The following is a 17,434-nucleotide window of genomic DNA, read 5'->3' as shown; positions in this document are numbered from 1 at the left end:
CTATTACCAAGGGAACATTGATGCTAAATCAACCCCCAATCTCACCAAATAACCTTTTAAAAAGAGACCTTACAACTCTTGTAATAATATTAAATACCTTTGAGCGTAAATACCTTTGATAATTTTACTGATACTTTTCCTACGGTGGCATTGACGCTTAAATTTATCCAAAGCAGCCTATCTCTCTTGACTAGCGAGAACGAACGAGAGGGGAGTCGGTGCTTCTTTTTCAAATGTACTTTTCTTCCTCGATGAGTTTGGACGCTTTCACTCCTCTGGACTCTGCCCATATAATCTTCCTTTGCCCCTCTGGGCATTTCACAACAATTCTCTGCTGGATTTTCAAGCATTTTCGACACGGATCCCCATCTGAATTGGGTCCTGACGATCTTTTCAGATCCAGCCACTCAAGGCCTTAAGCATTCAGGAGTGCCCAGTGTCTCTATTTGGGAAAGAATGGCATTGGAATGGGTAGTCTTGGGATATGCGGCAGGTGCAGAGGCCATCATGCTGTTGTTGCTCACAATGCCTGGCCTCGGACGCCTCAGGAAGGGACTGGCAGTCGTTACTCGCAAAGTATTGAAGAAGATGCTCCCTGTAGTGCCATTCTGTCTGTTACTGCTAATGGATATCTACTGGAAATATGAGACAAGTCCCAGTTGTGAAGGGCATCTGTGTAGCCCGAGCGAGCATATGCGCCATCAGAAATCCGTCATGAAGAGCCAGTGTAAATTCATGCTTATTGCCTCGGCTCTCCTGCTCTACTGGCTTCTGTTCTGCGTCACAGGCATGGTCTTGCGATCGAACGCATGAACGAGCAACTCCCGGAGTTCAGGCGCTCGGATTAAAAACATCAGCTGCACGGTTGGTGGCTGACTTTCATCTATCAATGGTTTTTAGTCTCTGGTTTTCCAGATATGAGGAGCCTATTGAATCGCCGTCATATATAAAGCCACCGTCATGTTTTGTGTGTTCTTTTAAGAAATGGTAACGTTGTGAAGTTTTTTTTGAACGAAAAAGCGTGATTATATTATATAAGGAATATAATGATCAGAATGGATAGAAACTGTATATGAGCTAGAAACGGACTAATAATCTATTACAGAAAAATTTGAGAAAGAGGATAGAAATCCCCAAAAACATAAATCTGATGATCATCCAAAAAGACAGCCATTCTCTGTAATAGAGGCCTCAAAGACGATATTTTGCAAATACAAACATTTGGAGAACTAAGATCCTCCGTGGAGGAAACAGTGCAAATTCCAAAAAAGTGATTGACAAAATCATAATGAGGACAGCAAGGACAAAATTGACAAAACATACCTGACACCAGCAAGATGATATTATGCATCAGGTAAAGAAAATTCTGTGATAGAGAACACTTGCTTGTCTGAAATTACCTTCATGTGCCATATACCTGGAGCTGTAAACAGACCTTCCTTTGATAAACTGTCTGCCTTCTTGTTCTGTAACCTGTAAATGCGCTGAATGGAACATCCTTCCATCCTTTCCCATAGGAAAACAATCCTGTTCATCCAACCTGCAAGGTGAGGATTGCTAATATGGATTTTTCCCAGAACAAAATCAACCATTACTTTGGAATCCCCAAAAATTGAGACGCACTGAATGTTAAAGAAGAAACAGAAAGAGAGAAGCCCCGCGAGAGCCATCGCCTCCACTTTGCAGCCGGATCCTTTTCCTCCATTCCACGAAATAAGAATTTGAGTATTTTCATCCATGATGATGTGGATTCCATAGTGACAAGAGTTGCTTTGTGTCGCTCCATCAAAGAACGCTTTCGGCAACATGTTATGAAATAGATCATCCATGTTGGGATTTAATCTTTTTTCCCTTTTCCTCCATTCCACGAAATAAGAAATTGAGTATTTTCATCCATGATGATGTGGATTCCACAGCCACAAGAGTTGCTTTGTGCCGCTCCATCAAAGAACGCTTTCGGGAACATGTTATGAAACAGATCATCCATGTTGGGATTTAATCTTTTTTCCTTGGGAGGCTTTTCACGTAAGGAATCAAAAAGAAAAGATATGCCTTGGATGATTCCCATGAAAGGCTCCTTACTTTCCTTAAAGATTTTGTTGTTCCTCCATCTCCATATGCACCATAACGTAATGATAAAAATCGGCCTCGAGAATTCCTTTTCACTGCGCCACCAAACAAAAGCCTCTTGTATGGATGAGTGAGAAGCATGAGGGAATCCATATAAAATTTCCAGAGCTTACCATATCTACTGCGTTTTCTGACAGAAAAGAAACATATGACAATTTGTTTCATCCTCAAATTTGCAAATTGAGCAAAGACTCGGACCTTGCCAGCCCCTCTTGGAAACGTTGTAAAGTTTGTAGTGCCCACCGAATTGCAAGCCGTATTTGGGGCTTGCGATGTATTAAGCTTATTTCTTAATTCTATTAAGCAGTGTTTCTTTTGATGCTGCTAAACAAAATTCATTCTGTGCTTGCCATGTATTTTTTTTTTCAGGTTATTTCGTAATTCTTTTTAATGTATTTTTTTTAGGTTATTTCGTAATTCTTTTTAATATAATAGGTATATTATGAATATTTTTAATCTAAACATTTTTTTTCCTTAATTTGACGACTTATTATATTTACTGAATTTGACCTCATCTCAATAAGGCTTTGTTTTATATACTAAAATAATTAACATAAATAATACTACCAAAATCAACTTTTCATCTCTATTTTAAATCCATTTTATTTTTATAATTATAATAAACTAATAAAAAACCCATATACAAATAAATACAATTTCCCGAAAATTATGATTAACTTTTTTATTTATACCTCCCCTATTACCAAGGGGAACATTGATGCTAAATCTACCCCCAATCTCACCAAGTAACCTTTTAAAAAAGAGACCTTACAACTCTTGTAATAATATTAAATACCTTGCTGATAATTTTAATTATACTTTTCCTACCACCAGGATAGCATTGATGCTTAAATTTATTAAAAGGAGACCTTCTCCCTTGATTAAAGGCCTTGCAAATATTTATTATTTGCAACTTTATCACGAACGAGAGGGGAGTCGGTGCTTCCTTTTCAAAGATACTTTTCTTCTTCGAAGGGTTTGGACGCTTTCACTCCTCTTGACTCTGCCCATATAATCTTCCTTTGCCCCTCTGGGCATTTCACAACAATTCTCTGGTGGATTTTCAAGCATTTTCGACACGGATCACCGGAAATATCGATTTGGGTCTTCTGGATTTTCTCCCATCTGAATTGGGTGCTGACGATCTTCTTCAGATCCAGCCACTCAAGGCCTTAAGCATTCAGGAGTGCCCAGTGTCTCTATTTGGGAAAGAATGGCATTGGAATGGGTAGTCTTGGGATATGCGGCAGGTGCAGAGGCCATCATGCTGTTGTTGCTGACAATGCCGGGCCTGGATCGCCTCAGGAAGGGACTGGTAGTCGTTACTCGCAACGCATTGAAGCCGATGCTCTCTGTAGTGCCATTCTGTCTGTTTCTGCTAATGGATATCTACTGGAAATATGAGACAAGTCCCAGTTGCGAAGGGCATCTGTGTAGCCCGAGCGAGCATATGCGCCATCAGAAATCCGTCATGAAGAGCCAGCGTAACTTCATGCTTATTGCCTCGGCTCTCCTGCTCTACTGGCTTCTGTTCTGCGTCACAGGCATGGTCTTGCGAATCGAACGCATGAACGAACAAATCCAGAAGCTCAAGCGCTCGGATTAAAAAGATCAGCTGCACGGTTGGTGGCTGACTTTGATCTATCAATGGTTTTTAGTCTCTGGTTTTCCAGATATGAGGAGCCTATTGAATTGCAGTCATATATAAAGCCACCGTCATGTTTTGTGTGTTCTTTTAGGAAATGGAAACGTTGTGAAGCATGTAGTGCCCACCTAACTGCAAGTAGTATTTCTTTTGATGCTGCTAAACAAGATTAAGTCGGTGCTTGCCATGTATTTTTGAAGTTATTTTCTTTTTAAAGAGATAACGCAGTTTTCAAATTGGTATTCGAATTCGTCTCTGAATATTTCAGTTTTCTGGCCTATTTGGCTGTCGATTTTCAGGTTAGACATGTTTTACGCACTGTGGGCACTAGATGGTTGCCAGGATTATTTGAGGAGACAGAATCAAGTTTGTTCCATCATCTATAGGAACCAGATCTAAAACTTTTGTATTACTTTTTGGCTGTCGATTTTCAGGTTAGACATGTTTTACGCACTTTGGGCACTAGATGGTTGCCAGGATTATTTGAGGAGAGGGAATCAAGTTTGTTGCATCATCTATAGGAACCAGATCTAAAACTTTTGTTTTACTTTCATAATTTGTTGTTTAAGGTAATATTTTATGTCATTTGAAATGGATGATAATTGCAGTTTTTGGATTCAAAAAATGTTTCTTTCCAAGTCTGAAATGTGACGGTATGCCCATGAATGTGTGTTCTTCTGTTTGTTCACTTAAGTATGAAATTATAATGGCAAGGTCTTCTGTATTGTCTCTGTGGATAGTATATTGTAGAGGCAAAAACTTTGTAGCCCTTATATTTGAAGCAAATGATCATTCAAGGCGAATGAAGCCTTCAGTCTTTCGAGTTATAATATCCTTAGCAGAACGAATATATACTAGATAATCATTACAGGCCCTTAAGGTTGTACCCATCATCATTTCCAACACACCATTGCATGGGAAGAAATTGTTTTAACTCTTAATTATTGTGAAGTCCTTGCAGAAGTGAATATACTTTAAGCTGTTTGTTGGCCATCTAGCATGGGTTCTTTCTATGTCAAATTCGGATGCATAAATGTTAACCAGTGTTACATGGGGTCATGTTCCCAACGGTATGTACTCCTTGTTCTTTGGAACTGGGGTACTCCAATGGGATGTTTTCCCATGCCCTCTTTTGGGGAAAATGCAGTAGGGAACACAACCTTTGAAGACGCGCCCATGTTCCCTTTCAATCATAGGCTGTAATTTTGTGGCAAAAATAAAGTAAAGAAAAAGCAAAAAGTAAAATGAATGCAAACCTAATGCATAGGTAAATGAGTAGGAGGAAACCTGATAAGGCGCAACTTGGTTTGGTTAGCGTGCCACAGAGTATTCTAGAGAATTCAAGTAATTCTAAATCAGATAGTGACATTGCCATGGTTGGTCCATTGAGTAGTGATACTCATTTGTCATTAGACCTTTTCTTAGATCAGTTATCTTAAGACAGATGTATATCACTATTCTCACTTTTTGGTGTTCTGGAAACTTGGAACATTGATGTTAGCCACCTCTAGTGATTTTCCATTAAGACAATGACAACCTGTAACAAATTTTGGGTAGGGTCTGGACCCCAATCTCTAATTTCATCTTTGAAGTCGGTGGTAATACAGATAATGACCTCACGTTTCTCTTCTTTGTGTTGGGAAAATAAACAATAAGCCATAGGCCAAGTTGCTAATGGTCTGGTTTGGAACTTATGTTGAAACTTGTGGTAGATTCGGAAGGTCTTCTGCATAGACTTGGTGTTGTAGCATGTAGAAGATGATTTATTCCCACTTTAGGTGCTTGCTTTATGGATTAAGTGATGTATTTCTTCTTTCCCAAGTTTAAAAATATTCAATAATTAAAGTCAATTAATTATTGTGGACTACTAAGTCAATTTTTAAGGATAAATAATGAAATTATTTAAGTGACTTAGGAATGATTTCAACTGTTGATCTCCTAGATATTGTAGAAGAGAGATTAGGGTTAGGGAGAAAGTGATTTTCTCTAGAGCGAGAGGCTCAACTACACTAGCACAAAGGAGGAAGAGTTCAGGTGGATTCGAGAGCATTTCTAGGAGGCCCCAAATTGTCGGGGATTGTAGGGCTAAATTGCTGAAATAAGGATATCAAATTGTAAGAGAGGTTGGTTTGTGAGGGCCAAGTTTTTAGTAAGAGGTGGGTAGAAATTCTCTAGGTCAGATTTCTTCTGAGGATAATTTCCAAGGGGGCCAAAATACCTAGGGTCAAATTCTTCTAGTGGGGCTGAGTTACAGGTTCTAGTCAATGCATATTCTTTAGTATTTTCTTTGTGGGTTAAAATCTTGGTTTTCCTGAGACTAATCAATGAAGGAAAATTGTTGTGGTTGTTTATCTATTGTAATGTGTGATTGATCTCTCTTTGATTTTATTTCTACAACATGCAAATTTCTGGAAGTTAAAATACCAATGATTTTATTTTTCAACAATTCAAAATTTATTTGGTCAATAAAATAAATTGTTGGGAATAAATAATTGTTGTGAGAAAATAAATTTGGGTTGGTATTAGGAGATATGGGAGAATCCATTAACCAGAGGACAACACAGTGGTGAGGAGAAAGAGGAGCTTTCTCTTGCTGTGCAAGTGAAAAAGGACAAAGGGAAGGCCAAGTAGAACTAGAGTGGAGGTGGTCCTTCATAGGGTAAAAAGGAGGACATGAGCAAAGTCAGGTGCTTTGCATGTCACACGTTAGAGTATTTTTTTAGTGAGTGTCTAAACAAGAAGAAGGGAAAGGGAAAGACAACCATGACAACCAATGTACAAATGGACGAGTTGGCTAAAAAGTTGAGAAATCTGCCTTAGTGTCATGCCTTTCTTGAATTGTCATGAGAGGTGTTTGGTTTGTGGACAATGGATCATCTCATTACATGATTGGATCTTAAGACATCTTCACCAACATGACCAAGGAGCCTAGAGATATACATTATATATGTAGACCTTGATGACAATACCAAGTGTGCAGTAGAGGGCAGTCATAGCATTAAGTTGTTGATGGACTTAGGAGGTATCATGGACATGGAGACAAATCTCCTATCAATTTTGGCCATGGAAGAGAGAGGACTAGAGGTCAACTTCATGGGCGGTGAAGTGGTTGCTGCGCCAAAAGGAATTGATCCTAGCAAGAGGCGAGTATTTGGGAGAAGAATCTGTCTTGGTAAATGTTGGAAAATCAAAAGACTTAGAGATTATAGAGATTTTCCTTAACTTGATAATTACTTGTGATATGTGTTGACCTTTTATTACATTATTAGATCTTGTTCATCAAGCAATTACCAAAACAATGAAGATCACAACAAGACAAATTACACAAGATATAGGAGCCAAGGCAAAACCCCTCCAAGGGGAAAACCTAGAAAAATGCTTATCTTCTTATAGAATCTATTCACAAAGAGACTTCCAAGGCCTAAAGAGCAAAGCCCAAAACCCTCCAAACCACCAAGTCAGTTCCCCAACAATATTTTCTCCAAGGCAACTTCCAAACTTTCACCTACGACAACTTTGCTATAGAATATCGGCCCTACAACTTCTTCTCAGAATTTTGACCTTGCAATTTCAACCTCCTGGAATTGGCAACTACACAGAAACCCTAGCAGCTTCACACATGTGGACAAAAAAATAGATAAACCAATTCTTCCTTCCTTTGTCCTTCCAACTCTTTCTCTTCCTTCGCTATTGCAGATTGAACTTGTCTTAGATGTGCGTCTTAAATGCGTCGAGCTCCTTTTATTTATAGCCTTCTTGAGGGGTCGAATAACCCTTCTTTAGGCCGACTTCACCTTGACTGGAGTCCAAATGGGACTATAATACATGTCATAATTTCTTCTTTGTCCTATGAAGACCTATAAGCATGAAGACCATGCTTTTGACCCAAACTTGAGTATGAAACCCATGCTTTACATAAAATAATATTTTGTTTTCTTTCTTTTTCTTTCTTTATAGAAAGTATACAATGTCATGTTTACGATTAGGTCATTATGAAGACCGAACCTAGTTACAATTTCCAACACTCCCTCTTAACTAGGAAGGTATTCATAATCCCATCATGAAGTACAAGGAATCTCATTTTTGAAGCATTCACATAAGAAGAGTCAGATTGATAAGCCATCTTTGTCAAGCATCTATATCACAACCAACATTGTCATTGAAGGGCTTAACTTGACAAGCTTATCTTCATTAGAGAGCATGATGTTGGGAGGCTTTACGTGAGCTGCCACACTACCTCTAAGGCACATACCCTATCCGGATGTTCACCAAGTATGTCCTTTTAAGACTATTCTTATCTTGGATTTCCAATCTTGTATCCACAAAGAATATCAGTCCTCTTCGACTACTTTTATCTTGGATGCCCTACCTCATCTCAAATAGTATTGGTCTACAACTTCTTTCTTGGATTCTATAATCCATAAGAAGTTCCAACTCAGATGCTTATCCAATCCTTTAGACTTCATTCTTTCCTTATGGCCTTCACTAAGACTTATGGCTGATAGTCTTGGTCTAGTGCATGCACATAAAGATAAGAACTATCCATCTCTGTTTTATATGCTAAAATAATTAACATAAATAATACTACCAAAATCAACTTTTCATCTTTATTTTAAATTCGTTTTATTTTTATAATTATAATAAACTAATAAAAAAACCATATACAAATAAATAAAATTTCCCGAAAATTATAACCAAAACATACCATTGTAAAAACAATCCCTCTCAAAAGTAGTCCCCCCTCTGATCTCATCTCACCAAGTTAGCCTTTTGAAAAAGATCTTCCCTTCTTTAATAAGATTAATGACCTTGTTAACTTTTTTATTTATACCTCCCCTATTACCAAGGGGAACATTGATGCTAAATCAACCCCCAATCTCACCAAATAACCTTTTAAAAGAGACCTTACAACTCTTGTAATAATATTAAATACCTTGCTGATAATTTTAATGATACCTTTCCTACAAGAGGGGAGTCGGTGCATCCTTTTCAAAAGATACTTTTCTTCTTCGAAAGGTTTGGACGCTTCCACTCCTCTTGACTCTGCACGGGCATTTCACAACAATTCTGTGATGGAGTTTCAAGCATTTTCGACACGGATCACCGGACATATCGATTTGGGTCTTCTGGATTTTCTCCCATCTGAATTGGGTCCTGACGATCTTCTTCAGATCCAGCCACTCAAGGCCTTAAGCATTCAGGAGTGCCCAGTGTCTCTATTTGGGAAAGAATGGCATTGGAATGGGTAGTCTTGGGATATGCGGCAGGTGCAGAGGCCATCATGTTGTTGTTGCTCACAATGCCCGACCTGGATCGCCTCAGGAAGGGATTGGTAGTCGTTACTCGCAACGCATTGAAGCCGATGCTCTCTGTAGTGCCATTCTGCTAATGGATATCTACTGGAAATATGAGACAAGTTCCAGTTGTGAAGGGCATCTGTGTAGTCAAAGCGAGCGTATGCGCCATCAGAAATCCGTCATGAAGAGCCAGCGTAACTTTATGCTTATTGCCTCGGCTCTCCTGCTCTACTGGCTTCTGTTCTGCGTCACAGGCATGGTCTTGCGAATCGAACGCAGGAACGAACAAATCCAGAAGCTCAAGCGCTCGGATTAAAAAGATCAGCTGCACGGTTGGTGGCTGACTTTGATATATCAATGGTTGTTAGTCTCTGGTTTTCCAGATATGATGAGCCTATTGAATTGCAGTCATATATAAAGCCACCGCCATCTTTTGTGTGTTCTTTTAAGAAATGGAAACGTTGTGAAGCATGTAGTGCCCACCGAACTGCAAGTAGCATTTCTTTTGATGCTGCCAAACCAGATTAATTCGGTGCTTGCCATGTATTTTTTTAAGTTATTTGGTAATTCTATTAAATATATTACATTAATAATGTAATATGTATATTATGATTTTTTTTAATTTAAACTATTGTTCGTAATTTTATTAATAAAAAAAATTACAATGTAACAAATTTAAATTTTATTATTTTTATTATTTTTTATGGACACTATAACATTTTTCTTGGGTTCTATATTAATTTTAAGTGACATGTAAATATTTAGCAATTTATGCATTATAAATTAGATATATTAATATAAATTCAATGTTTACAAACTTTCTTACATTACATCTACACATTACCCCTATATTAAACTATAAAGTGCAACACACTAAACTCCTAAATCTAGTTGGAGGGCTGAGGGATGTTTCTAGAGATGTAGACTTTAGCACAACCTAATCTGACAGTGCCTCCTAAAGATTAGGCATGATATATATAAATGGACAAAAACTCCCGACCAAAAAAACACTGACTCTTGACCAACAAAACCTTACTCCTTCATATAGTTGAAACCAGCAGGGCGGCGAACACCAGACACCAGAGACATTTATACAATTATGCGAACACCAGACACAAGACACATTTATACAATTATGTAAACACACCTCGAACAAAACCTTACTCCTTCATATAGTTGAAACCAGCAGGGCGACGAACACCAGACACCAGACACATTTATACAATTATGCGAACACCAGACACCAGACACATTTATACAATTATGTAAACACACCTCGAATCGGCTAAGTCACAAAGCTCTGTTTCGGCCAAAGAACACATAGCCCAATTCACATGAGCTATGTGAGAGTTCATCCTTACAGGCCGCACATCGACTCAGTGCCTTAGTGATTAAAGGACAAGACATAAGGGTGTTGAGGCCCTTTTTAAAGGTGTGACGTACTAATTTTTGCACCCAAAGTCTCTTACGGCTCAGTATTGCTTTTGGCTCAATATTACCTGTTCCGGGTAAGACGTGTACGAGTATAGTCAATTTCATTCCTGAAACGGCGGCCCAACTCAGAAACACCATGCCTTGTAAGAATCCTTCATTATTTTTATTACCTAAAAAGTGCTCTTTATTTGTAATACATTTTTGACCTACTTATTATATTTACTTAATTTAAACTCGCCTCAATCAAATCTTTATTTTATATAAAAAATAATTAACGTAAATAATACTACCAAAATCAACTTTTTCATCTCTATTTTAAATATCTATTTTATTTTTATAATTATAATAAACTAATAAAAAAATCATATACAAATAAATAAAATTTCCCCAAAATTATAAACAAAACATACCACTGTAAAAACAATCCCTCTCAAAAGTAGTCCCCTTCTGATCTCATCTCACTAAGTTAACCTTTTCAAAAAGATCTTCCCTTCTTTAACTAATCCATGCATTGCGAGGCACGGACTAATAAGATTAATTACCTTGTTAACTTTTTTATTTATACCCCGCCTATTACCAAGGGGAACATTGATGCTAAATCAACCCCCAATCTCACCGAATAACGTTTTAAAAAGAGACCTTAGGACTCTTGTAATAATATTAAATACCTTGTTGATAATTTTAATGATACTTTTCCTACCACCAGGTAGCATTGATGCTTAAATTTATTAAAGGGAGACCTTCTCCCTTGATTAAAAGCCTTGCAAATAATTATTATTTGCAACTTTATCACAAACGTGAGGGTTGCAACTTCATCACGAACGAGAGGGGAGTCGGTGCTTCCTTTTCAAGGGGAGTCGGTGCTTCCTTTTCAAAGATACTTTTCTTCCTCGAAGGGTTTGGACGCTTTCACTCCTCTTAAATCTGCCCATATAATCTTCCTTTGCCCCTCTGGGCATTTCACAACAATTTTCTGGTGGATTTTCAATCTTTTTGGACACGGATCACCGGAAATATCGATTTGGGGCTTCTCGATTTTCTCCCATCTGAATTGGGTCCTGACCATCTTCTTCAGATCCAGCCACTGAAGGCCTTAAGCATTCAGGAGTGCCCAGTGTCTCTATTTGGGAAAGAATGGCATTGGAATGGGTAGTCTTGGGATATGCGGCAGGTGCAGAGGCCGTCATGCTGTTGTTGCTCACAATGCCCGGCCTGGATCGCCTCAGGAAGGGACTGGTAGTCGTTACTCGCAACGCATTGAAGCCGATGCTCTCTGTAGTGCCATTCTGTCTGTTTCTGCTAATGGATATCTACTGGAAATACGAGACAAGGCCCAGTTGTGAAGGGAATCTGTGTAGCCCGAGCGAGCATATTCGCCATCAGAAATCCGTCATGAAGAGCCAGCGTAACTTCATGCTTATTGCCTCGGCTCTCCTGCTCTACTGGCTTCTGTTCTGCGTCACAGGCATGGTCTTGCGAATCGAACGCATGAACGAACAAATCCAGAAGCTCAAGCGCTCGGATTAAAAAGATCAGCTGCACGGTTGGTGGCTGACTTTGATCGATCAATGGTTTTTAGTCTCTGGTTTTCCAGATATGAGGAGCCTATTGAATTGCAGTCATATATAAATCCACCGTCATGTTTTGTGTGTTCTTTTAAGAAATGGAAACGTTGTGAAGTATGTAGTGCCCACCTAACTGCAAGTAATATTTCTTTTGATGCTGCTAAACAAGATTAAGTCGGTGCTTGCCATGTATTTTTTAAGTTATTTTCTTTTTAAAGAGATAACGCAGTTTTCAAATTGGTATTCGAATTCGTCTCTGAATATTTCAGTTTTCTGGCCTATTTGGCTGTCGATTTTCAGGTTAGACATGTTTTACGCACTGTGGGTACTAGATGGTTGCCAGGATTATTTGAGGAGACAGAATCAAGTTTGTTGCATCATCTATAGGAACCAGATCTAAAACTTTTGTTTTACTTTTTGGCTGTCGATTTTCAGGTTAGACATGTTTTACGCACTGTGGGCACTAGATGGTTGCCAGGATTATTTGAGGAGAGGGAATCAAGTTTGTTGCATCATCTATAGGAACCAGATCTAAAACTTTTGTTTTACTTTCATAATTTGTTGTTTAAGGTAATATTTTATGTCATTTTAAATGGATGATAATTGCAGTTTTTGGATTCAAAAAATGTTTCTTTCCAAGTCTGAAATGTGACGGCATGCCCATGAATGTGTGTTCTTCTGTTTGTTCACTTAAGTATGAAATTATAATGGCAAGGTCTTCTGTATTGTCTCTGTCAATAGTATATTGTAGAGGCAAAAACTTTGTATTCCTTATATTTGAAGCAAATGATCATTCAAGGCGAATGAAGCCTTCAGTCTTTCGAGTTATAATATCCTTAGCAGAATGAATATATACTAGATAATCATTACAGGCCCTTAAGGTTGTACCCGTCATCATTTCCAACACACCATTGCATGGGAAGAAATTGTTTTACTTTTGGACTCTTAATTATTGTGAAGTCCTTGCAGAAGTGAATATACTTTAAGCTGTTTGTTGGCCATCTAGCATGGGTTCTTTCTATGTCAAATTCGGATGCATAAATGTTAACCAGTGTTACATGGGGACATGTTCCCAAGTGGACGGTAGGTACTCCTTGTTCTTTGGAACTGGGGTACTCCAATGGGATGTTTTCCCATGCCCACTTTTGGGGAAAATGCAGTAGGGAACACCACCTTTGAAGATGCGCCCATGTTCCCTTTCAATCATAGGCTGTAATTTTGTGGCAAAAATAAAGTAAAGAAAAAGCAAAAAGCAAAATGAATGCAAACCTAATGCATAGGTAAATGAGTAGGAGGAACCTAATAAGGCGCAACTTGGTTTGGTTAGCGTGCCATTGAGTATTCTAGAGAATTCAAGTAATTCTAAATCAGATAGTGATATTGCTATGGTTGGTCTTCATTCCTTTGCGCAGTAGTTGGATTCAGGCACTAGTGGGGTACTGCATTGAGTAGTGATACTCATCTGTCATTAGACCTTTTCTTAGATCAGTTATCTTAAGACATAGATGTATATCGCTATTCTCAGGTTTTGGTGTTCTGGAAACTTGGAACATTGATGTTAGCCACCTCTAGTGATTTCCCATTAAGACAATGACAACTTGTAACAAATTTTGGGTAGGGGCTGAACCCCAATCTCTAATTTCATCATTGAAGTCGATGGTAATATAGATAATGACCTCACGTTTTTCTTCTTTGTGTTGGGAAAATAAACAATAAGCCATAGGCCAAGTTGCTAATGGTTTGGTTTGGAACTTATGTTGAAACTTGTGGTAGATTCGAAAGGTCTTCTGCATAGACCTGGTGTTGTAGCATGTAGAAGATGATTTATTCCCACTTTAGGTGCTTGCTTTATGGATTAAGTGATGTATTTCTTCTTTCCCAAGTTTGAAAATATTCAATATTTAAAGTCAATTAATTATTGTGGACTACTAAGTTAATTTTTAAGGATAAAAAATACATTAAATATTTATTTTTTTTATAAAAAAACATAATTTTAAAGATTTTCATTCATGTTTCCAAACACAAAGCTTTAGAATATCGAGAGAAGACAACATATGATCAAAGTAGGCTCATGAATATATCCATTATATCAAAATGGAATCCAGTGCACTGCCCAATACATACATGATGATGATATAGAGATCAAAACAAAAACACATAACCAAGGAGCCTCTAAATGGCCCCTACAACAAAAGTAAACTGTGAAACATCACTAGTCACCATTGACCAGTACTACTGGCTACTGCTAGAGGAGACAACATCATTTGGCTCAACCTCTGAATCAGAGTCAGAGGGGGAAACCCATGGCTCCTCTTCAACATCATCTCCAACTGCAACTATAGTAGTGGTAGCACTAGCAGGATGTGCAACAATTGCACGCTGAGATAGACGAGATATGCGCTTTTGTCATGGCTGAGCAGAGGAAGCGCCTGCAACTGGAGGACTTGGGGCTAGGCCCGAGGCTAGTACAAGTGGATTTGAATTCAATTGAACATTATGTTCAACTAATGCTTCCACCTGTAAATCCAAATCAAGATCCTCATCAGAATCAAACTCTGCTGGATGACTCTCCACTACCCAATCTGACGTTGGATCAATATCTTCCAACACAATGGGATCTGAATTAGGTCTTTTGTTCAACAATTGGTTGCGTTTCAGCCAGAGGTTGTATTGGAAATATACCAGATCATTTAACTGTTTTTGATCCAAACGGTTTCTCTTCTTCATGTGAATCCTCTCAAAGACAAACCAATTGCACTCACACCCAGTAGCACTGCAAGTTTGACTCAAAATACGAATTGCAAACTTTTGCAATTGAGGACAATGGCTACCAAAAGCCTCCCACCATTGTGCTGCAAAAAACATAGTAGTGTAATGAGTTAGCTCAAGTTTCAACAAATTATATCCAACTTTCAAATTATAAACAATTTAACAAAATAAGTATTAAGAATTTGAAAATTGAATTTTTTGTTTACCTGGCTCATTTGCTTCCCTTGCAATCTTTGCTAGGTTCTTCCCAAAGGTACCTGTGGCTTTGTTGAAGGTTGTGACTGTATCTCCAGCTGATCACACTGTAATGGGGTCATGCAATCAATGCAGGCAATCAATCCATCTCTAACCTCCCCACTCAAAGCTCCTGTTGCCAGAGCTTTATAATGATACCGTGGGTTCAAAAAATACCCAGTTGCATGTATAGGGCGATGGAGTTGATTGTTCCATCTTTCACCAATGATTGCCCAAATGGGCCCATACTTAGCCACTCTATCCTTGTATGCCCTCTTTATTTGCTCCTTTTGCTTAATCCATAGCCTCATAAATGAAGCCCATAGCCAATCTTTCCCCATCCACCAACCGCAACACCTTAACCAGTGGCCTAGCAACCTTCACAATCTCTGCTGCCTTTCTCCAAAATATCTCTTCATTAACTTTCTTTTTCAATTCTTTGCCTTCATGTTTGAGAGACAACTGGCTTTGATTTCAATCATCACTGGAAAACATCTTTTGCAAGTTTCTATGTTGTGAAAGCATAGATTGCAATGTCAAAAAATGAGTTGCAAATCTAGTGATGGTAGGCCTAATAATATCTCTGCCCCCTGCGTGTCCCCTCAAAATCCATGAATGGTTGTAGATAAATTTTGTTATGCTTTTGGCATGATCTACAATGTTCTTGACCCAATTTAATTTTCCAATATCCTCGAGCATGAGGTCTATGCAATGTCCAACACATGGGGTCCAAAAGATGGTTTTGTGTTTTTCCTCTTAACAGTTTACCAACAAGAACATAGTTAGAGGCATTATCTGTGATGACTTTAACAACATTAGCCACCCCCACCTCCTTAACAACCTCATCCAATAGCTAAAACAACAATTGTCCATCTTTCACCCTATCAGATGCACCTTATCATATGCATCAATTGATTTTAGAAATATGGTTCCCTGTGGGCAAAAGATAAGAAAGTTTATGATGGTACAGTTCCTTTGATCAGTCCATCCATCTGACATGATGGTATATCCTGTTTTTGCCCATGAGTTTTTGAAATATTTCAAATGCTCATTAATGGAGGAAATTTCTTTCTGCAAACGATACCCCCTTAACTCATGCATAGGAGGGCCTTTGAAGCCCTTTCCAGCAACAAATATGGCATCAAACATAGGCTCATAATATGGTGAATGGGAAGCATTGAAGGGGATATTAGCATCATACCACCATCTAGATATGTAATCACAAGAAGCCTCCCTTAATTCTTTCTTCCAATGGGCATCTAAAGTGGGTTGCAAAGTTCTACTAGCTTCAGGACCATGTGCATCTGATGGAGAGGAGGGTGTGACAGTGAATTAACTTTTGATATTCATATCACCCTTCTTTTTCATTTTACCCTTACCCTTTTCTTGAATAGACTCCAAAGAGGGAGGAACAAATTGGAAGGGGTTGGATGCATCAGTACAAGGGATAGAAGAAGAACCCTCAAAGTCAAAATGGGGGTTGGTAGCCATCATTTTTTGTATACTCCTCTTCCTTCCAATTTCAGCATCTATTTCTTTTTGCCTAACTTTTTCTTCTTGAAACTTCTCAAAGCTATTTAACAACTCCTTCCTAATCTCCCCAATTTGTGGGGATTCACATGGAGTAATTTGGCCTCTAATCCTTGGCAAGTGTTGTTTCAGCCTATTAATGCCATCAAGACCCTCAATTTTTCTATGGAAAAATTTGCAATGCATTTGATTATCAACCATTTCAGCATATGCCCAAGTAGCATCTTTCACTCTAGGAACCATTTTTTGACTTGGAAATGAAAGGAAAAATTCTGAAAATGATTTTTTTTTTCATTGCTTTAATGTTCATTTCTTTTACAAAAAACACTCTTTTCAATTTCAAGATTTTCACAAAAAAAAAGAAAAACAGATTTTAGAAGTGAAAAAAAATACCTCTAGGCACAAACTGCCTCCTCAAAGTTGCTCCAACAAACCAACTCCTTAATGCTGCTCTGATGGTTGCCCAAGAAACTCTTCACCCCTGCTCCAATGCTTGCCCAAGACTCCTCACTGTTGCTCCAAAAACAAACTCCACAACTCTTCACAAACTCCTCACAAATTCTCACTCAAATGCAATGAGATAGTTGTGAGAAAATGAGAGGGGTTGGGTAGCTTTTATAGGGTTTGGGAGAGGGAAATGGACCCAAAGAACCCAAAGGAAGAAAATAATGGGCATTGGGGTCCTGAAATCGACACAAAAAAAAAGCAGTGCTTTTTGGTCACACCCACAGAGTCTGACTCGGCCGACTTGGTAACAACACGGCTGGCCGAACCGATTTGGCCATCGAGCCGATCTCGCCAGGCCCTGGCTCGGTCTGGCTCAGCCGTTT

General features: G+C 38.5%; 2 protein-coding genes and 2 pseudogenes across 3 annotated transcripts; all 4 read left to right on the top strand.

The window, feature by feature from the left end:
* Nucleotides 1-288: 288 nt before the first annotated feature.
* On the top strand, nt 289-848 carry LOC149223541 (uncharacterized; annotated as a pseudogene).
* A 2,210-nt stretch (nt 849-3,058) lies between these two features.
* On the top strand, nt 3,059-4,191 carry LOC149223540 (uncharacterized). Its single transcript, XM_089385869.1, has 2 exons — nt 3,059-3,752; nt 4,075-4,191. Exon 1 carries the CDS (start codon nt 3,344-3,346, stop codon nt 3,734-3,736), a length of 393 nt encoding a protein of 130 aa, XP_089241995.1. The 5' UTR covers nt 3,059-3,343; the 3' UTR covers nt 3,737-3,752; nt 4,075-4,191.
* Nucleotides 4,192-8,842: 4,651 nt separating this feature from the next.
* LOC149223539 (uncharacterized) lies at nt 8,843-9,490 on the top strand (annotated as a pseudogene).
* A 1,890-nt stretch (nt 9,491-11,380) lies between these two features.
* LOC149223538 (uncharacterized) lies at nt 11,381-12,628 on the top strand. Of its 2 annotated transcripts, none has more exons than XM_089385868.1 (2): nt 11,381-12,049; nt 12,507-12,628. In XM_089385868.1, the coding sequence occupies exon 1, from the start codon at nt 11,641-11,643 to the stop codon at nt 12,031-12,033; it is 393 nt and encodes a 130-aa protein (XP_089241994.1). In that variant the 5' UTR covers nt 11,381-11,640; the 3' UTR covers nt 12,034-12,049; nt 12,507-12,628. The 2 variants fall into 2 exon arrangements, with proteins under 2 accessions (XP_089241994.1, XP_089241993.1); XM_089385867.1 differs by having other exon boundaries at nt 11,383-12,049; nt 12,372-12,628.
* Nucleotides 12,629-17,434: the final 4,806 nt, after the last annotated feature.

This window comes from Pinus tabuliformis, chromosome Q (genome assembly GCF_031772625.1).
Source record: "Pinus tabuliformis cultivar Carrire ecotype Pingquan chromosome Q, CPIR1, whole genome shotgun sequence".
NCBI lineage: Eukaryota > Viridiplantae > Streptophyta > Pinopsida > Pinales > Pinaceae > Pinus > Pinus tabuliformis.
The sequence above is the reverse complement of the archived record's forward strand: the minus strand, read 5'-3'. Positions and strand labels throughout refer to the sequence as shown.